The sequence below is a fragment of the Carettochelys insculpta genome, chromosome 10 (genome assembly GCF_033958435.1).
Source record: "Carettochelys insculpta isolate YL-2023 chromosome 10, ASM3395843v1, whole genome shotgun sequence".
Classification (NCBI taxonomy): Eukaryota; Metazoa; Chordata; order Testudines; family Carettochelyidae; genus Carettochelys; species Carettochelys insculpta.
Genome location: NC_134146.1, coordinates 11,523,014 through 11,544,563, shown reverse-complemented (window position 1 = coordinate 11,544,563; position 21,550 = coordinate 11,523,014). Strand labels below are relative to the sequence as shown.

The 21,550-nt window shown below is 47.5% G+C and overlaps 1 protein-coding gene and 1 long non-coding RNA gene across 2 annotated transcripts in view; one reads left to right on the top strand and one right to left on the bottom strand.

The window, feature by feature from the left end:
- The window catches only part of ITM2C (integral membrane protein 2C), a 33,742-nt gene extending 31,086 nt beyond the window's left edge, over nt 1-2,656 (top strand). The window contains exon 6 of the mRNA XM_075004301.1: nt 2,565-2,656. Coding sequence (XP_074860402.1) covers nt 2,565-2,656 — 92 coding nt within the window. The remainder of the gene's footprint in view (nt 1-2,564) is intronic.
- On the bottom strand, nt 1-20,429 carry LOC142018468 (uncharacterized). The gene is made up of 3 exons (XR_012646832.1): nt 20,332-20,429; nt 5,722-5,881; nt 1-90 (listed from the first exon to the last, which is right to left on the bottom strand). It is a non-coding gene; the product is annotated as an uncharacterized LOC142018468 (long non-coding RNA).
- Nucleotides 20,430-21,550: the final 1,121 nt, after the last annotated feature.

Sequence of the window (21,550 nt, the reverse complement as noted above, 5' to 3'; positions counted from 1 at the left end):
TAAGAACCTTGTGGTGTTTGATTGTATTAACCCTCTTCTCCACTGTGTCACAAGTGCAGCATTTTCTGGGCTGCTGCTGGTGACGATTGGCTGCTGGTGATGAAAGGAACAGATTCTTCATGAAGAGCTGAAAAGTGTGCCCTGGTGCAGAAGTTTCTTATTACAAACACCAGTTCAGCTCCACCCATATTGGAAGCTGCAGTGTAATTTTAGGGGCAGGTGCAGGAATTTTTACCACCTAATAGGCTGATTGAAATGCCTGCAGGAGCCAGCTGCCCATTTACATGGGATTGAACTAGTAGTAGCAATGAGGGATTATCATGTCATTGTCTAATGTACACACCCACTTCAGGGATGGCTGATTAGATCAGGTAAAACCTGCAAATAGATATTAACTGAGCCCTACCCTGGTGTCAGTGCCTACTGCTAGGGAGGGACATAAGGGTGTACTGTGCACGTGAGTCCTCCCTGGGCCACCCCCAGGAGAGTATTGGGCCTGGAGCAATCCTGCCTCTTCCTTCCCCTCGCCACCCGCCCCTTCCTCTGTTAAACCCCCTGCCCCAAGCCCCCCTCCCCCCGAGCAGTGGGACCCAGGGAACTAGTGGGAGAGGAGGGGACCTGGAGCCAGCAGCAGGGTCAGATCCACCCCTGTACGCAAAGCTGTAGAAGGAAGGGAAGTAATCCAGTGTTGCTCTGCTTCTGCCACTGGTGAGAGCAGAGAGTGGTCCCACGCCTTCCTGTGAGCCCGTTTCCTGAGTGATGCACCCAGAAGTCGGGGGAGCAGAACAGCCTGGGGCTGGGTCACTCCACTTCCCACTTCTAATGGTAAGTGCCAGGGTAGACCCAGTCCTTGCTGCCAGCGCCACATCTCCCATTACTCACTGGCTGACACATCGCGACCCTTCATACCACCTCTCCCCCCCGGTATCAGCCCTGCCTCTCGTGGGCTGTGTCTACACTAGAGGGTTTTGTTGACTCAACTCAGGGAGTGTCCCCACACAAAGAGTTCTGTCGACGGAGTCTTGACAGAACTCGGCATGTGTCTCGGCAGTGTTATCCCTCGAAAATTTGAGGAATAACACTTCTGTCGACACAGTTCTGTTGACAGAAGTGCAACAAAGACACTGTCAGGAGAGAGAGCTTCCAGTTCACTGGGCAGCCCTGTTTGCAGAGCTTCTGGTCAGCTGTTCTGTTGACAGAGGGCAGGGCAGGGTGGGTGCTCTCTGTTGACGAGCAGATAGCCCTGTTGATCTGCTTTTGTGTGTAGATGCAATCTGGTGTCACAGATTATGTTGACACAACAACCCTGTCGACATATACTTCTAATGTAGATGTAGCCCTGAAGGGTAAGCCTGAAGAAGTGCTGAATAGAAAGCACCAAGCATTCTGTGAGGTTTTATACCAGAACAGTTATTCCTGTGTAGCTCTTCTACTTTGGAAGTGTTTAAGCTACTTTGGAATATGGCATGCTGATCCCAGAATAAGTGTTTGTGCACTGATTTAATCAAGAAGAGTCGATCTGCTTTAATTTCCCAGTCTGCCACCTTCTGGATTCATTTTCAGGTGCAGACAGGCCCTTAGACTATTTTAGTCCCTAAAGCAATGTGAAGAAATTCATCTGTGCCTTCTATTCAAAGCTAATAAAGTCAGAAGTTTTTTAATTTCAACACTTTCAATTTATTCATTATCCAAAGTCCTTATTTTCCCACAATTCTAATATAGGTTAGTTTAGATTTTTGACAGGGAGGGGTAAGAAGAGGGTTTCAAGCCTCTTAGCATGTGGATTGAAATCTCCAGTTTGAGGCTCCATTTATCCTGGGGAGTCTCACCCTTGTTCTTCCCTTATCTACCCATGAAAATATTTATGCTACATCAACTTCTGAAACAGAACATCTCGTCACTTCCTACATTTTTCCTCTTAACTTACTGCCCCAAGGGTAAATGAATACCATGATACTATGATTGTAGAAATGCCGATAGACATGGATTTGCTGTAGTAGGTGAATCACATGCTTTGTTGCCTCAGTATAGAATAGCTGCAATGCAAAGCTATAATGAGAAATAGCTTTTGCATTGCAGAAAACTGTTAAGGTGCGTGGGATGCTAAAGAGTACAGTGCTTGTTTTGCGAAGAGGTTTGAATTTCCTCCCGGAGAGTTGAATAAATGGAAACTCAGACTGATGTGGCAAATATTTAAGCACTCATTAGCTTCATTGGCTGCCCAATCATGCCCTTCCTTCAATCATATTGTCTTGATTTTTGAGCTAATATTCAGAAACTGCACATTGACAATCAGCTTTTCCACACTACTCTGATCATGCTCTGGCTAGTGTAGCAAATGCACTGGGTCAGTGATCCGCCCATTTGGTTCTCATGTCTGGATATTGGAGGTGTTCTGGGGGGAAGTGAATTTCCGTGACTTCCTTGGTTGCCATACAGCTGTTGCCATATTTCACCAAGCTAGAGTTGTTTGCATCTTATCTGACCTCCCACTAGCCCCCATCCAAGACATGGTTACATAATGCAAGTATCCTAACTTGGCATTTGTTTTTGGTCTCTCTTAGGTATCAGTCGACGGGAAGCTGGAAGGTGTAATCGCATTCGCCACTTTGAAAACATTTTTGTGGTTGAAACTGTTATCTGCAAAAAATCCTGAAGCAGCTCTCCAAATGTAGCCCTCCTCTGCTTTGCTTGCAGATACAGATCCTCTCCTTAGAAGTGATACTCTTACTGTTTACTCTCTCTCCTGCTTGGGCAGCACTTACGTCTCAGATCCCATGTGCTTATACATTGCACTCTCGTCTCTGTACTTTATAAACTACCTGGGACTCTTTGCTGGGCTTAAATTTACATAGTAATCCAAAATGGGACTAGACTCCACCATTTGAACACAGCAGGACAAGAGTTCTCTCTTGGCGTGTATGTTCATTGGGGAGAGTGGGGATGGAAATGAGAGGTAAGAAATACCATGCAATATAGAAATGTATAGGAAAAGCAGTGATTGGTACACAAGTATATATTCTCCAGCACAAATAATGGGCCCAGCTTTAGGTAACTTCTGATAGCATATGGTGAAATTTTCACCAGCAGGACCCTGTTGAGCCTAACATACTGAACACAGGCATTTATATTTTTATGCTGGGCAGACAAGCCTTTGCTTTCCATATATTTTCCTGAATAAAGAGGCAGAACCTCAACTGGGGTGTACTGTCATAGTTCCTTTAACTGGTTATTGAAGTTTATGGATCTATGAATTTTTACATCGGCCTAAAATCTGTCCCATAAAGCTCTTATTACAGCAATCTGCGTTTGAAAAAAACTGCATGCTTATTTTCTGCTCATCTCCATTGGTCTTACTCTGTCACTGGCTTTTGGTCCTAACCTATTTCACCTATCTCCTCTCTTGGATGGCCTGAGCTACAAAATGTTCCGCTTCTCCATGGGGCATGGAGGAACACCAGCTAATTGGTTGTGTGCCAAGGGCAAGGAATTCTGCAGAGTTCTCTCCCTTCTACTTCATATGTAAGTGGTATGTTGTGGGAAGATCTCCTTGTTTTGGGGCTTTAAAGGTCTTAATCAGCTTTTAATTAGTTTTGAAATTCTCTTTTTCTTACTATGACCTGTCAGGATCTTTAATTCATCCTTCGTCCATCTTGCAAGTACAAGCAGTGACCCCATTAGCATGAACAGTCTGTTTCTGAGAGATTTCTCTTGTATAGTCTGAAATAGCCCTTTTATTGGGTCACAAGCACTGATGTGGGCTGTTTCTATGCCAGTAAGTGTTGTCTAGCCCTGTACAATCTGGAGAGCTACCTGGTTAAGACTACACAATAGCCATACAGTGTATTACAAAATAGTGAACTACAGACATGGTGGAATTCTGGTTTAGACATTGAAATAAGACCCAAGATCTTGAGTCTTTGTCAATATACTGAATAGAAAGAATGCAAACTGAACTGTATATCTATTGATCAGCAAAAAGAAAAAGATTGTAGTAATAATATGTTTACTCTTAAAATTAGGCCCTGAAATGCAGGCATGGGGGACAGAGGGAAGGTTGTGTGTGAATGGGGTGAATTTCAAATTGTTAGAGTCTTTAATTGGCTTCCAGCAAATCAGAACTTGTTCCCCATCTGTTGAAATGAGCTTGATGCTTTAGAAAAGGGGGTGGGGGAGTAAAAGCAAGTATGATCATTTGACTCAACAGAATCAAAAGATATTGTATGATAACTAAAGTAATGTTATGAATTAATTATATGAAACCACAAGCAGAAGTTTTAGGCAAGCATGTTGTGCAGCAGTAATTTGTCCTGAGATACTTAAAATTATTTCTTATATAAGCTTATAAAAATGAAACTAGCAGTACTTGAACAAAATAATTTTGTTAGTCTTTAAAGTGCTTCTTGCATGCTGGTTTGTTTTGTTAGAATACAGAGTAACACAGCCACCTCTCTGTTGTTATAAAGAGGAATTATTGATATTACAGATCAGAATGGATACTTTAGACTGACTGTAATGTTAAAGCTTATGGAAAAGGGAAAGTCCCGTACAATTCTCACAGCTTAGTAAAGTGTGTTTCCCCCAGCACAATAGAATGTATGCTTTGTGTATTATATAATTTTGTGTTTTGAAAATTAAATCATGTTAGTCCTAACCCTACTTCCTAGAGTGACTCTCTAAGGTATATTGGGAGTGGGGGAGGGAAATGAGCTTGCTTGATGGAAATACAGCAGACTGGTAAATTTAAGCCCTGCATTTATTTTTGCTTTTAGGAATCTTGGCCAATCTGCACTCAAGTGGAAATAAAGTCTCTCCCTTCTGATGCTTCATGATTTAACTGGTTATTAAGTATGCTAATTACATGTTGTCCCTGGACTAAGAACAAGGCCTTAGTTCTCCAGCATGAACTAAAAGTAATAAGTTTCAAAGGCTCAAAACAGCAGTTGCTTAGTAACAAACCTTAACATGCTTGTATATGTTGTCTGTTAGACATATGACCTATTAAAGTCTTTCACCTTTGATTTCTAAAGTGTTTTTATTTAAAATAATTATGGATTTTTCAATGACACTGTTTGAGGTGCACCAGATTGATCGATATGGAAACTGAAACTATCTATTTTGTTCCAGAACAGATCAGGCTTGGATAGCTGCAGGGGAAGCTGCTATATCAATCTGCTATCTACTTTAGTTTGGAGGGATCACCTCTGGGGATGGCTGAGAAATGAAGTCACCAGTGGGGTAGGAGCTTAGTAGGCTCAATCTTACATTTAGGGAGTGCCTGACAAAAGATGACTCCTCTTCTGCCACCACACAGAGAGGCCCAGGAGAGGGGGATGAGAAGAGAAGAGACAAGCAACCCTGACAGAATAGCCCCTAAGATTGGCAGGGGGGGAGGAGGTCTATGAACTTCTGCCACTGGGGGATGGCTAGAGAACATACTGTAGCTCACTTTCCCATCCCCAGTGCAGGCTATAATGAGAGATGAGGAGGGAAAAAAACCAGAAAGACAGGAAATTGGGAAGGGGGAGAATAAAAGACTGACAAAGCACGAGTAGTGTTACAGTTTGGGGGCCATATCTGAGCATCTCCCTGCCATAACATGCTTGGCTTTGTTTTAAATGTTACTTATGAGTTCCAGGCATTTGTAATGCTTCATTTGGGGATTAGCATCCCTATAATGTGTTACTCACACATATGCCACCTGGACTCAGGTTACATTACCTGCGTAGCTGGGAACGTGAGCAGATAATGGTAACGCATGGAGATTTTGATGAGAAAGGAAGCGAACTGAGTATTCCTGAAGCTGCCAAAGTCAATTGTGACTGCAGTAGCTTCCCTGTCTGGAGCGGGAAATGAAGTCTTTGGCTAATGTGTTGAGCACCTGGAAGGATCAAGCAATTATTTGGCACCTCAGTTGTCACCTCAAGGAAATGAATAAGCAATACCTGGACTTTATCAAAGCTTTTGATAGTCTCCTACAGTATTCTTGCCAGCAAGTTAAAGTAGTATGGATTGGATAAATGGACTGTAAGGAGAACAGAAAGCTGGTTAGATCATCAGGCTCAACAGGTTGTGATCAATGGCTTGTCTGGTTGGCAATTGGTATCAAATGGAGACACTGAAGGAAATCTAAGAATCCCAAACACTACTATTGGTTGGCTACAGACTGGCTAAGCAGTAGTTCTAAAGAAAAGGGCCTGGGCATTATTGTAGATGGGAAGCTGGACATGAATCAACAATGTACCATTGTAGCCAAGAAGGCTAATGGCACATTGGACTGCAGTAAAACAAAAAAGCAGTAAATTAGCACTTTAAAGACTAACAAAATAACTTATTAGGTGAGCTTTCGTGGGACAGATCCACTTCACACCATAGCCAGACCAGAACAGACTCAATATTTAAGGCACAGAGATCCAAAGATAGTAATCAAGGTTGACGAATCAGTAAAAAAATTATCAAGGTGAGCAAATCAGAGAGTGGTGGGGGGAGTCAAGAATTAGATTAAGCCAAGTATGCAAAAGACCTCCTATAGCGTCCCACAAAATTTGCATCCTAGTTCAAACCACGTTTTAATGTGTCGAATTTGAATATGAAAGAGAGTTCAGCAGTCTCTCTTTCCAAAGCAGAGTGAAAATTCTTCTTCAATAAGACACAAACTCTTAAGCCATTAACAGAATGGCCCACTCCATTAAAACATAGACTAACTGGTTTGTGGATCAGGAGTGTTTTGAGGTCTGTTTTGTGCCCATTAACTCTTTGTCTGAGAGAGTTTGAAGTCTGTCCAATATACAAAGCATCTGGGCATTGTTGGCACATGACAGCATATATGATGTTAGTTGAGGAACATGAGAATGTGCCCATGATTCTGTGACTAACCTGATTAGGTCCAGTGCTGGTATCCCAGAATAGATATGTCAGAAAAGCTGGAAGCGGGCTTTGTTGCAAGGAAAAGTTCCAGGACTGGTATTCCTGTGCTATAGACTGTGGCTGTTGGTGAGAATCCTCATAAGGTTGGGAGGTTGTCTGTAGGAGAGAATAGGCCTGTCACCTAGGGCCTTCTGGAGCGTGGCATCCTGATTAAGGACAGGTTGTAGGTCTTTAATAATGCGTTGCAGTAGTTTGAGTTGGGAGCTGTAGGTGATGACCAGTGGTGGTCTGTTCTTGGCTTTTTGGGCCTATCTTGGAGTAGCTGGTCTCTGGGTATTAATCTGGCCCTGTCAATTTGTTTTCTTATTTCTCCTGGTGGGTAATTCAGATTTATGAATATTTGGTAAATATCTTGTAGTTTTTGGTCTCTGTCAGTAGGATCAGAGCAAATGTGATTGTACCTAGGGGCTTGACTGTAAACAATGGATCTGGTTATGTGTACAGGATGGAAGCCAGAAGTGTGTACGTAAGTATAGTTATCAGTGGGTTTCCGGTAGAGTGTGGTACCGATTAGGCCATCCCTGATTTGTACTGTAGTGTCCAGGAAATGTATCTCTCGCATGGAGTAATCGAGGCATAAGTTGAGGGTGGGGTGCAGATTGTTAAAGTCCCTGGGGAATTCTTCTAGAGACTCTATACCATGGGTCCAAATCATAAAGATGTTATCAATGTATCTTAAGTAGAGGAGGGGTAATAGGGGACGAGAGCTGAGGAATTGTTGTTCCAGGGCCAGACGAATACCCAGAGATCACCTACTCCAAGATAGGCCCAAAAAAGCCAAGAACAGCTGGCTACTTGACTGCCTTTTTGTTTTGATAGTATATAGACTAGCATGGCTTTCTCTGTGTTATTGCATTAGTAGGAGCATTGCCAGCAGATCTAGGGACATGACTATTCCCCTTTATTTGATACTGGTGAGGCCCCACCTGGAATACTGTGTCCAATTCTGTGGTCCCCATTACGAAAAGGGTGTGGATGCGTGGAAGAGAATCCAGATGGGGCTGAAGCACATGACTTATGAGAAGCGGCTGAGGGATTTAGGTTTATTTAGTCTACAGAAGAGAAGGGTGAGGGGGGATTTGATAACATCTTTCAACTACCTGAAGGGGGATTACAAACAGGGTGGAGAGAGGCTGCTTTCGGTGGTGACAGATGACAGAATGAGGAGCAGTGGTCTCCAGTTGCAATGGGAGAGGTCTAGGTTGGATATTAGGAAAAAGGAGAGCGGTGAAGCACTGGAATGTGTTACCTAGAGAAGTGGTGGAATCTCCATTCCTAGAGGTTGTTAAGCATCAGCTAGCCCTGCCTGGGATAACTTAGTTGGGATTGGTCCTGCTTTGAGCACGGGTCGGACTTGATGACCTCCTGAGGTGTCTTCCAACCCTCTGATTCTATTAGCTTGTTCAGGGTTTTGACTGTTACTTGAAAAGCCGCATCTCCAGTTCTTGGGAGGGGTAAGCAGGAGGGTTGGGACTTTAAAGGCAATGAGGGTTGTGTCTGCCAGGAATGTCACTTCAGGTTTTGATTGGGGGTTTGGACAATATTAATCATATTTCCAGGGGATATTTAGGCACTAAAAGTCTTAATTTTTCTGTCAAATAATTTAGCAGTTAGCTGACAGGAGCCCTGTATATAAGAGGGACTATTATTAGACCCACTCTGCTACAATACTAGCATGTGCTGACATCTTGTGGCAAGTTGTTTAAGAGACTCTGTTGGGTTTAACATCTTATATATTCCTACTTTGTTACTAACTCTGCAGAGAGATCCCCGTCGGAATTCCTGGTCTGTAACTCAGCTCTGGGAGGACAGTGGTGCCGATTAGTCTGGGTTCGGTGGAAGATCATCAAAATGGCCATAGTGGGTCAGAAAAAAGGTGAGTACATCAGGGCTGTCTGCTGTTAGATCAGCTGTGTATTCTGGCTATCAAGCTCTTCCTCTTTCTCCTTAGAATCATAGAATCACAGAGCTGAAAGGGACCTCAAGAGGTCATCTAGTCCAGCCCCCTGCTCCAAGCAGGATCAATCCCAACTAAGTCATCCCAGCCAGGACCTTATCAAGCTGGGACTTAAAAACAACAGGTTGGTATGTTTGGTCGTGCAAACAGGGTGTTTGTTAACAGGAAGGAGTTTTGAGATGAGCTCTCCTGGTGAAGGAGGGGGCAATTTACAGCATCTTGGGGTTAAGTGACTGTCTGGACTGTGTGGGTGTTTTTTTGGGGGTTCAGGGTTTGAGTGAGTTTGTTTGGAGTTTGGAGTGCTGTGCTGTGTGTGTTTGTTTGAAAGGCCATGTGCTCAGACTGGCATTTGGAAGCTGTGAGCCTTAATTAATTTGAAATCAAAACTGTCTGCTCATTTGTCGAGCCAGAGCCAGAGGGAGGGACTATCAGGAAGGCCAGAGATTTATAAACCCTGCTAGTAAGCGACCAGGGCATTTGCGAACAGGAGGGAGTTCTCAGAGGGGAGTTTAGAGGGCACTAGTTACTTCTGTCCACCTTTAGACATAAAATTATATAAAACTATGTCCCGAACATTTAAATAAAAGCCCCGTATATAATCAAATTTATTCTTAAGACAAAATGCAGGCTGAAGCCCAGCAGCAGAGTCGGGGCGGTCCTGTTTATTGTGTCGAGTGTAACATGTATGATTAACTGCCCTGTGGGCGGGTGGTCTATATGCAAGGAGCCCCTGACCCTCAGAGACCAAGTTTGGGCTTTGGAGGCCGGGCTGGCTGATCTGGAGGAGCTAAGGGAGGCAGAGAGAGATGCTGATGAGGCTTTCTGGGACACTGTAGTACTGTCCTACCTCCAGTCTGATAGCCTCAGCAGTGTTAAGGAGGATGAAAGGCTCAGTGGAAGAGAGCAGTCAGTGGAAGCAGAGGGAAATCATCCCATAGTTGGGACCCTCCTTCCAAAGGAGGTTATGGTATCCTCTCGCATTGAGGATACCTCCCTGGGGGAGGGAAGGCCAGCTGTGAGGAAGAGGCAGGTGTTAGTAGTGGGTGATTGGATATTTAGAAACATAGATAGTTGGGTTTGTGATGACCGGGAACACCATATGGTGACTTGCCTGCCTGGTGCAAAGGTTGCAGATCTCTTGAGGCATCTAGATAGACTTATGTGTAGAGATGAGGAGGAGCCGGTGGTTGTGGTACATGTATGTACCAGTGATGTAAGGAGGTGTAGGAGAAGTGTCCTAGAGGCCAAATTTAGGCCTCTAGAAAAGAGACTGAAATCCAGGACCTCTATGGTGGCATTCTCAGAAAAGCTTCCAGTTCCATGCACAGGGCCAAGTAGACAGGTAGAACTTCAGAGTCTCAATGTGTTGAAGAGATAATGGTGTAGGGAGGAGGGGTTTAGTTTTGTTAGGAACTGAGGATACTTTTGGGAGAGGGGAGCCTATACAGGAAGGATGGCCTCCACCTAAGTGCCAGCATTCTGGATCCACCTGAGTTTATCATTAAAAAGGTTGCAGAGCAGTTTTTAAATTAAGAGATGGGGAGAAAGCCGATTGGCGCAGAGGAGTACATGGATCGGATGGAAACTTCTCTTGGAGAGTCCATTGCTAGAGATTCTCTAGGTTTTAGTCAGAAAGAGAAGAGAGGAGATGATATAATATGCACCAGATCAGACAGGAAACACTCATGTATAAAAGAATCTAGTACATCAGGGAAGGGCAGACAAATAAACAGTGGCAATTTTTGAAAGTGCTTCTACACAAATGCTAGGAGTCCATCTAATAAGATGGGTGAGCTGGAGTACCTCATATTAAAAGAGGAGATTGACATAATAGGCATCACAGAAACCTGGTGGAATGATGGCAATCAGTGGGACACAATCATACCTGGATATAAAATATGTCGGAAGGACGGAATAGGTCATGCAGGTCGGGGAGTGACAAAAGATTCAAAAGATGCTGTAAAATCAAATTAAGTAAAAATCTTAAATGAATCAAAATGTTCCATAGAATCACTATGGATAGTAATTCCATTCTCTAATAAGAATATAGCAGTAAGGATATGTTATCGACCACCTGACCAGGACAGTGATAGTGACGTTGAAATGTTACGGGAGATTAGAGAGGCTATCAAAATTAAAAATCTTGGGGGATTTCAGTTATCCCCATATTGACTGGGTGCATGTCACCTCAGGATGAGAGGCAGAGATAAAATTTCTCAATGTCTTAAATGACTGCTTCTTGGAGCAGCTAGTACAGGAACCCACCAGGGGAGAGGCAATTCTCAGGTTAGGACTGAGTGGAACACAGGATCTGGTCCAGGAGGTAACTATTATAGGACTGCTTGGGAATAGTAACTATAACATAACAACATTTAACATTCCTGTGGTGGGAAGAACACTTCCGCAGGCCAACACTCTGGCATTTAATTTCAAAAAGGGGAATTACACAAAAATGAGGAGGTTACTTAAACAGAAATTAAAAGGTTCCATGACTAGAGTAAAATCTGTGCAAGCTGCATGGAAAATTTTGCACTAAGTGGTGGGACCTCCTGCCTGGAGCAGAGGGTGGGAAGTCCCAGTGGGCCAGGCTATGCTCCACCTTGGTCCTGAGGACCACTGGGGACATTGGCTGGAGGATCGTCTATGGCAGAGAGAGCACAGGCATGTAGTTAGCAGAGTTCACCCTTGTCCCTGACACTTGTTCCTTTTGTGGCATGAATGAAACCCTGGTGCATATCTGCCTTGAATGCAGCAGGCTACAGCCCCTCTTCTGTCTCCTCTAAAACCTACTTCAGAGGTTCTGGCTGCAATTCTCCGCACACCTATTGATCTTGGCACATGCCATCCATGGCCCCACAAAGTCACAGGAGCTCCTCCTGGCTGTGGCCAAGATGTCCATTTATAAGACCAGGCAGAGGAGGTTGTGTGTGGGGGAGACTGTGACTGTGGGGCCTGTTTTTTAATTCTCCATCCACTCTCACGTCTGGGCAGAGTTCCTCTGGGTAGCATCCACCGGCTCCCTCAACGCCATTGGGGAGCGGTGGGAGCTGTCTGGGACTCTCTACATGGTATTCCCTTCCAGCTCCCTTGTTATGACCCCTACACTTGTCTCTGTTTGGTTTCCTCGTCTCCCCCTGCATATTTGGGTTCCCAAGCCCCCCTGGATCCTCCTTCCCCACAAGGGGGATCTTTCCACTGCATCATAAGATCTCAATAGGATTAGCATGCAGCAGCTGGCTGCTCTGTGTCTGTCTGATCGTGTCTGTCACAATTGCTAATCTTAAACATTAAATTGGTTAGGCACACAAAACAGGAAAAGCCCCATGTTGGATTCTTTTTCTCTGCTTTGATTTGAACCATTAGAGGTTGTTTTCAGGACTTCAGAAAATCATCAACTATTGTGAGACTTGTGATAAAATGAGTTGAAAATACCTGAGGGGAGTTAATAGCTTCCAGGCCCACTTCCAGAGTGGGTGAATGGGTACGGTGTTTTTGGAGGAGGACTTTCTGTGGATGTTCAGAGAGGTGTGTGTGTCTGTGGAAGGAGAGGCGGCAGGTCAGGGTCCCTGGAGGCGAATGGGGTTGTGGGGAAGGGAATGGAGAGCTGTCTAACGTCTGTGTCTGTCTGGATGCTCCAGCTTTCTGATCTGACCTCTGGCCAAACACAGCCCTTCCTGCTCCAGCTTTCCTCACTCGCGGGTGTTCTTGAAAGTGCTTTGCTGTCATTAGAGAGAACTTCTTCTGGCAGCTGGGCAGGCAGGAGGATCTCCTCTCCCCATCTCCATCCCCCGGCCCAGCCATTCAGCCAGCAGTGGAGGCATCTGAGAAGCAGCCAAGATCGACTGCACTGCTCCCCATCTCCCCCTTCAGCCTCTAGTCCTCAAAGAGAGGACACAGGGCCTGGCAGGGGGCAGAAGGCTGGATGGGGAAGGGCAGGAGACAATAGCGGGGGAGTGCAGAGATGAGTGTAATTAACAGTGGTTCAGACCTAAAGGAAAGGAGTAATGTTAACAGTAATCAGGGGAACCCAGGAAGGAGAGCAAAGAGAAATGCAGAGGGTGAGTTAGGAACGCCCGTAGCCTCAGAGACTGTGCAACCTGTAGTTGCTGTACATGCGCACTAGGGGGAGCAGTGCCCATAGGCCGCTGAAGACACAGTGATGAAAATAGGCTTCATTTGCCATCAGGGCATGAGAGTGTGAATTGCATTCCCCTGCAGTCGGTATGACCTTGGGCTTTTAGAGACTGTGGTTCTGGGAATACCCAGAAAGGTCTAGTTGCCTGCCTGCTCTTAGCCAGGGTGAGAGGACAGCAATGGGTCTTTTCACCCCTTCCTTGCAGGATGAGAAAGGCGTGTGCCTGGTGTCCTTTGTTCAGAACACAGAACAATGGTCTCAAGTTGCGGTTGGGAAGGTCCAGGTTGAACATTAGGAAAAAACTTCTTCACTAGGAGGGTGGTGAAGCACTGGAATGGTCTACCCAGGGAAGTAGTGGAGTCTCCATCCCTGGAGGTGTTTAAGTCTCGGCTAGACAAAGCCCTGGCGGGGCTGATCTGATGGGTTTGGTCCTGCTTAGAGCAGGCGGCTGGACTTCTTCCAGCTCTATTGTTCTATGACTCTGCTCTCCTCTGTCCTCTCCAAGTCTACCCTGTGTGTCCTTCCCTTTCTAGTTTCTCTCTTGCTGCCTTCCTAGGTGACCCTTCTAGTCTCTCTCTCCCCCCTCCCCCATTTGGAGTCCTCATTTTTCCTCCTCTCTTCCAACCTGCAGGGGTGGAAAGCCCAAGTGCTCAACATTTGTACAGAGGCTAACTAAATGGGGGGCCTGGTTCATGACTGGGGCACCTTAGCTGTTGTGGTAGTATGGATGATAATCTGGATATTAATTCTCCCCTGGCAGAGACCCATCAGCTGTGGTCATCTGCAAAGGCAGTGCCAGCTTCTGTCACATGGTGGCAGTATAAGAATTCAAAGGAGAAGTCTCTCACACAAATGAAATACCAGGTAGGACAAAGTAACTAGAGCTGCCAGGACACAGGATAGCAAGGAAAACCCCAGCTTCACAGCCAGTGGGGTGGGAGAACCAGGGCTGATATCTGTGTCGTCACAAAGGGTGACATTTGTGCAATGAAAGGGGCAGCAATGTTTGCTGCCTTTCCAGTTTCCAAGTTCCACTTCATTCATGTCTGTTAAATGGTTGCATTGCCTGGGTAGTTTTATTTTTCACATTTTTTCTGCACTTTATCACTGTATTTTTGGAGTATTAACTTTGGTTCACAACACCGCTGGCGTAACGCTGAGTGCCACAGCGCTGTCCAGCTTGGGAAGAGACACACTCAGCTAGCACTGCACATTCCCACAGACGCCCAAGCTCCCCTTTGTGCAAATCCCTCCCTTGCGTCCTGCGCGGTGCCAAGAGTGCCAGTCCTGGGTGGTAGTAGGTGACAGGTGACCTCCTCAATGTTGCTCCTCCTCACTGTGTATTTTCCAGCTCCAAAAATGTCTCTCTAACCAGTAGCAGCCCTGGTACTGCCACCTCCCAGAGCGTAATTGTCACTCACTTCACCACCATCAGTGCTGGTCTCATTCAGGGCCCTTACACAGGAATTTCTGGGGGTGGGGGGATGCTGTTTTGTAAGTCTTGGCCACCCCATCCCAGTGGGCACTGCTCTTCTCCCCTCACGCTTGGCTTCCAGCTGTCCCTGCCTCCTGCTTGGCCCAAGGACCCCCCTGACCACCCGAAACCCTGACATCAGACTGACATCCCCCCCAACACCCCCTCCCTGCTTGGCTGAAACACCCACCTCTCACCCCCCCAGACTGAACGCCCTGCAAAGCCCCAGTATCCCCCGCACAGCCAACCCCTCTTAGCCTGAAACCCCTCACTCAACACCCCCACTTAGACTGAAACCTCCCAAAAGGCCCAAACCCTCCACCCCCAGCTCAGATGGAAACCCCTGCAGCCTGCAAGGTCCCAACATCCCTCCTGAACACAGTCCTCCCCCATCAGCCCAAACACTCCACCCCTGCTCAGCCCCAAACCCCTTGCTCTGGCCCCTCTCCTCCCAAGGACTTTCACCAGCCCACCCCAGCTTGTCCTGAAGATTCCTCCCCACTCCCAGTGTGGGAGGAGGAGGATTACCTGTGGCAGGGCTCACTGGTCCCAGAGGATATTGCAGATCATCATGCGGTGAGTGTAGGGAAGCTGCAGAAAGGCGATCCCCTGCAGCTGTCTCCTAGCCCAGTAATTCCTGGCCAGGCTGTTCAGGGAGGGTCCAGGTGGGAATGGAATGGAGAAGGGGCAGGGTGGCCCATGGGGGGCAGGGGGATGTTCACACCCCTTACACTCCCTTGCCACACACAGGGCCTTCATTCTAGTGTCCCTGCTCTGGAGGGTTAGGGCTCAGCACACAGATCTAGGAATGTGACCTTTTGCATCCAAAAGTCCTGCAGCCACACTTGTCATGACCCTGCATCACAATGTGGGCCCAGAAGTGATGTTGCACCATCTACAGTGGCTTTGTGAATACTGCCAGCAACCTTGAGTTGTTTTAGAAACATAGAATCCTAGGGCTGGAAGGGACCTCAGGGGGTCATTGAGTCCAGCCCCCTTCCTGAAGCAGGCTCAACCCCAACTAAATCATCCCAGCCAAGGCTTTGTCAAGTCAGCACTTAAAAACCTCTGGGGAAGGAGAGTCCACCACCTCTCTAAGGTAATGCATTCCAGTGCTTCACCACCCTTCTAGTGAAACAGTTTTTCCCCCCCAATATCCAACCTACACATCCTGCTCTGTAACTTTAGACCATTGCTCCTTGTTCTGCCATCTGTTGCTACTGAGAACAGCCTCTCTCCATCCTCTTTAGGGCCCCCTTTCAGGAAGGGGAAGGGTGGTATCAAATCACCCCTCACCCTTCTCTTCTGCAAACTAAATAAGCTCAGATCCCTCAGCCTCTCCTCAGAGGTCATGTGCCCCCTAATAATTTTTGTTGCCCTCCACTGAACCCACTCCAAAGCATCCACATCCCTTCTCTGCCAGGGCACCCAGAACAGGGTGTAATAGTCCAGCTGTCTCCTCACAAGTGCCAAATAATAACTCCTCTGTATCTGCTGGAAATGTTCCTCCTAATGCACCCCTAATATGCCATTAGCCTTCTTGACTACAAGGGCGCACTGGTGACTCATATCCAGCCTCTTATCCACTGTAATCCCCAGGTCCTTTTCTGCTGCACTGCTACTTAGCCAGTCAGTCCCCAGCCTGTAACAACGTTTGGGTCTCTTCTGTCCCAGGTGCAAAACACAGCACTTTTCCTTGTTGAACCTCAGATTTCTTTTGGCCCAATCCTCCAATTTATCCAAGTCACTCTGGATCCTCTCTCTTCCCTCCAATGAATCTACCTGCCCCCCGGCTTAGTGTTCTGCACAAATTTGCTGAGGGCGCCGTCCCTCATTCAGGTCATTAATAAAGATGTTGAACAATACCAGCTGCAGAACTGATCCCTGGGGCATTCCACTTGAAACCAACTGCCAACCAGACATTGACTCATTTTGCTCACTATCTGCTGTGCCTGACTGTCTACTCAGCTGTACTTTACTGTGTTTCTCAGCAAACAGTCATAGAAAAAAAACCACATCTCCTATTGTTGCACTTGCTGTGGGTGTGTAAATAGAGAATTGTGTGTTCTGTATTTTCAATTTGCCTGAAAAGCAAGCAGAGGCCTGTGGCTCCTATGGTACTGTCAGAGATTGTGGAGGACAAGACAAGACATGCAACGTGGGTTTGTGAAGGTCCTGTTAAAGAAGGATGCAGAGATCATGGACTGGAGATGGCATTATGGGCTGGAGAAGTAGCCTGCTGTCAGCTTGTCCCCTTGCTCGGGAAGCACCCTGCCCGACTCACGTCTACTCTACAACACGTTACGAAAAGTTCCCAGAAGACAGTGCAGCAGACAGTGTGGCATACAGAAACGTAGGGAGACCTGCCCATGGAGTCATGCATGTAGCACTGACGCACACACCCAAATATGCAGCCTCAAATGTTGGCAGCTGTCAGCCTCAGTTTTTCTTGACCATCGTTTGTAGCTTGGCTTTGGCCTGGAACAAACCACGAACTTAGTTCAGACCATAGGACGGGCTGAAAGCATTAACCTCCCATAGGGGCTCATTCACTATCTACCTACTTGTTGTGGGTGGGGGACACCACGTGATGCAATGTATGTAACAGGAAGTAAAACAATTCCTGTTTGCAACGTTCAAATAGAAAGAACAACAGCTTCACGCAGCTGGCAAATGAGGAACAGAAAGTTCACATGCAAAGATCCTCTTACTCATTCAAGAACTAAAGGAAGAAATATACTGTAATTTTACCAAAGTCATTTGCAAGGACTTGCCCTAGAATGCTTTATTCAAAGATGTCCACCTAGAGCCATTTTAGAGCTGGATCCAAAAGCACACACAAGCTGTGGGAGTCTTCCCATTAAGTTCACATGGTTTTGGGTCAGGCCCCACGTACACTCTCTCCACCATTCCAGGTTTTATTGGCCATTGCCCTACTGCTTTTTAGCTCATTCTTCAGTCACTGGCTTAGCCTCAATATGGTTGTTTTTATTCCTTTGGCTCAAAACAATGATTCCCTGTCAAAGGTGCTTTTGCCATCAACTTAAAGAAACTTTTCAGAGCCTGACAGCTGCCTTGGGGATTTGCTGGTATTTGCCAGGGGTTTCAAGCTATTTTTCCCCCCCCCAAAAGATTCTCTCTCCTTTAAAAGATGCTACAAATGATTCCCTTTCACACACTTTAGAAGGGAGCAAAGTGACACAAAGCAAATTAAATTAATTCTGACACTTGTTTAAAAAAAAAAAAAAAAAGAGTCAGTTTGCATGGACAGCAAGTTGTACGTGATTTTAAAATGGCCTGGGGTCCCCACCCCCACCAGCGCAGCAGCGATAGAGCAGTTCCCAGCTACTTGCCCCATGTGACTGCAGCACATCCCTGTGGTCCCCGGGGCAGGTGCCCCGGTGGGCAGCAGCACACAGAGACTCCCTGTGTAGCAGCAGCTGCCAGAGGCAGGTGTTCCACAAACTCTACCTCCGGACCCTGTTTCTTCCTGAAACGTCTGACCTCCCTTCCCACCCCAGCCACCTGCCTCCAAACTCTCCCAGCCCGTCTTCCTGACCACTTCGTACAGCCCAACTCCTCTTGCAGAACCTGCTCTCTCACCCCTGTATCCTCACAGTCAGCCTAGAGCCTGTGCCCAGCTCCCAGACTCCAGGCTAGAGCCTGCACCCCAGAGCCCAACCTTTCACCTCCTCCTGCACTCAAATTCCCTCCCCCACCCTTCCCCTACCTAAGTCTCTCCAGAGCTTTAGGCAGGTGGGGGAAGTGTTGGGGGCTCTGGGCATCTTGGGCACCACCAAAGTTTTGCAAACTTGCCCCCCTGGAACTTACACCGAAGGACACAAAAGTGAATTAAACTCTTTTTTTTTATACTGTTAAAGGAGCAGCTGAGAAACATCCTGCTCAGTAACAATTCTGCTTCTTTCCCCTACATTGTCTTTGGGCTTGTCTATACTTACTGGAAGATCGATGCGCCAGAGATGGCTCTCCCAGGGCTGATTTAGCAGGCCTCATAGGGATGTGCTAAATGGACTCCTGATCATTCTCCCATCACCCCCAGTGCTCTGTGGGTTGCAAATGGGGGGCTGAAGTGGACTAGATGACTTTGAGGTCCCTTCTGCTCTAGAATTCTGTGATTCCATGAAGTCAGTCAAATAGCATCTCTATTTGCAGCCCCATGGAGCACTGGGGGTGATGGATATACAACTGGAGTTGACGTCACTTAGTTTGACTGTGCCTTCTAGTGTAGGCTGGGCTTTGTTCTTCCTAGCTAATGACATTTGCATGAGAACTGATCATTTATTTCTTAAGAGTTACTCCTGCATCTTGTTCCTCATTTGCAGCCTGATACAAAGTCTGTTGGTGTCAGTCTGAGATGCTCTGTTGTTTTGAGGTTGGCTTTAAGTCAGGTTCTTGAAGCTTTGAGCACCTGTGACATTAGAATAATTTCTACAGCTGCTAATTATGATAAGAAGGTTTATACCTTCATTTAGATGGCAATCAGCATAAGCTGAGGAATATGGTTCCTTGGTTACAAAGGATGACAGAAGACAATAACAGAAAACCTGCTGTATAAGTGGAGCTGTATCTGAATGGGATACTTTCCCCAGTTTTCCAGAGGCAGAAGCATTCTATTAAAAATTCCAGCGTGCACCTGCAGCTTCATGTCATGCATGTCATTCACCCCCAACCCAGTGCAAAAAATGTTAGGAATTTAGGGCTTGCCGATTTTAACAGGGCATGCCAGCCTCAGGATCAGTGCCACCATTCAACGTTGCTCATGGGCCCCCACCACCAGCAACACAATTGTGGGATATGGCCTCACATCCCTGTTTATACATTGTAATTGCACTGTGGTGTTCCCCTGGGTGAGTCCTGCAGCCAGTTCCTTGCTGATTATGGTTTGGCTGAACCCTGAGTCTACCAAGACCAAGGTCTCCCTCCCTTCTACCTTCACTGGAGCCACTATGCGCAAGTGGTCCCTGCTCTGGGCAGGGGACCCCACCAGCAATACCTGGCCAAAACTGCAGTCCATGAACAGGCAATCCTGCTTGAAGTGGCCCTCCTGGCCACACTCATAATAGCAGCCTCTGCTCGGGCCGGCCAGTGGAGGCTCCCAGGGAGGAGTACATCACTTTAGGGGTGGACACATCTCCCTTCAACCAGGTTCCTCATGCCAGGCTGCTTTTACAGGGTCATGTGGCTACAGGGGGCAACATGCCCCCCCATGGTCTTGTGTGGTCCCTCCAGCGTGGCCCCTTACCCATCAGTTCTGGACCATAGAGTGGTCATGGCTCCACCTTTGGGGGTTCTTCTGCAGCCATGTAGTCTACCATCAGGCGGATGGCCCAGGCCAGGGTCTCAGGTTGGTGCTATGGCACCTACTCCTTCCCTCCTTGTGGCAGGATTTTCACAAATTGCTCCAGGGCTACTAATTCCTCCACCTGGGTCACAGTCCACCAGTCCAGCTCCAGCCATTGCCAGCACTGATCCTGGATCTTCTGGGCTGCTGCCTGGGGCCTTGCCCCCCCGAGGGTTACTGCTCCTGCCACACCCACTGGTGATATGACTCCGCACTTATCCCCACCTGGACTAAAATGGCCACCTTCACCTGCAGATACTCCCTTGCCTCCTGAGAGGCCATACTACAGAAAGCCAGTTGTGCCAGCCCCATGAGGCAGGGGGCCAGTAAGGTGGCCCAATGCTCTAGGGTCCATCCTGCAGCCACTGCAACCTGCTTGAAGGTCACCAGTAGGCCTCAGGTTCATTGTGGGGACCCATCTTAGTGGTAGCCCAGCCAGTCCCCCCCCCCCTCCCCAGTCTCCCTTTCACCGTTACCTGGCTGTGCTGGAGGCACTGCGTTCCACAAGGAGGCCAGGTGCTGTATCAGGCACTCCTGCTGAGTATGTTGCTGGTCACCGAGGGTTTTCAATAGCTGTTGCTGCCCCTGTTGCTGAGTAGTCCCCACCTGCTGATGATTTGCCAGGGCTTGAAGTAGTTGACTAATTGCTGTTGCTGGACTGCCTGCCTCTGTTGGTGGTCCACCAGCCACTCAAACAATTCAGTGGGGTCCATCCACAAGCATCCTAGTTTGTCTGTGGGAAAGAGGCCAAAATAAAGGTTTTCTCCCCTGCTTCCCCGCCCCCCACTTTTGGGGCCTCCTCCCCTGGTCCTTCACATTCTTCCTAATACCAGAGGGTAGGATCAGGTCACACCCACATTCTCCACTAGTTGTGGCAGGGGTCTCCTACCCCACCTTGCTTCCAAGGGCTGCTGTGTTGTCCTTGAGGCTCCCCAGTCCAGTCAGGCCTCAGCAGCCTAGTCCCAGTCCAGCCTCAGTGGCTAAGATTCTCCCTGCCTTAGCCTCACAGGGAGGTGGGGGTAGGGGATCTTGGACCCACCCACTCCAGCCCATGGCCTTGATGGTGGGTGGGTGATCCCAGCCACCAGGGATCCTCACTGCAACACACTGAGCACCTTCCTAGTTCTCCCACCCTAGGCTACTTCCTACCCCATTCCTGGTGTGCTCCACCATCTCAGCTCTGGCCACTTCTTCAGCAGCAGCTTCCAGGCTTCAGTGAGCACTCCTTGCCCTCTACTAGCCAGCCCCAACTGCTTGGCTTCCCCAGCCTTTATACTTGGTCTAAAGCCAGAGCATGCCCAGCAGGGCTTCTGGGGTGGAGCCTTTTCTATCCAATAGGCCTGGCTCTTAACCCCCTGCTCAGTGTGGGGTTAGTACACTCCATCACCACCACCCCCCCCCGGCTGATTGTGGGATTGGTACACCCCGTTGTATAGGCCAGCTGTATTTGCAGTAGTGCTTTATGTTCACGCTCCCCTCCTTCTGTTGGTGGCACGTGTCCTCACCAGGAATGCTTCCACTGGCTTAAGTGGGGCCATGCGCAGGACTGGGAGCATATGCAGCTCCTTGCTCAGAGCATGACTGCCTCACACGCTCTCAGCTCCTTTGCCAGGAGGACTCTCGGCTCCCCTTTCCTTGCAGGAGTAAGGAGCTTGAGGGCAGCTACCATAAGCCCACTGGGAGTGAGGAGCTCTG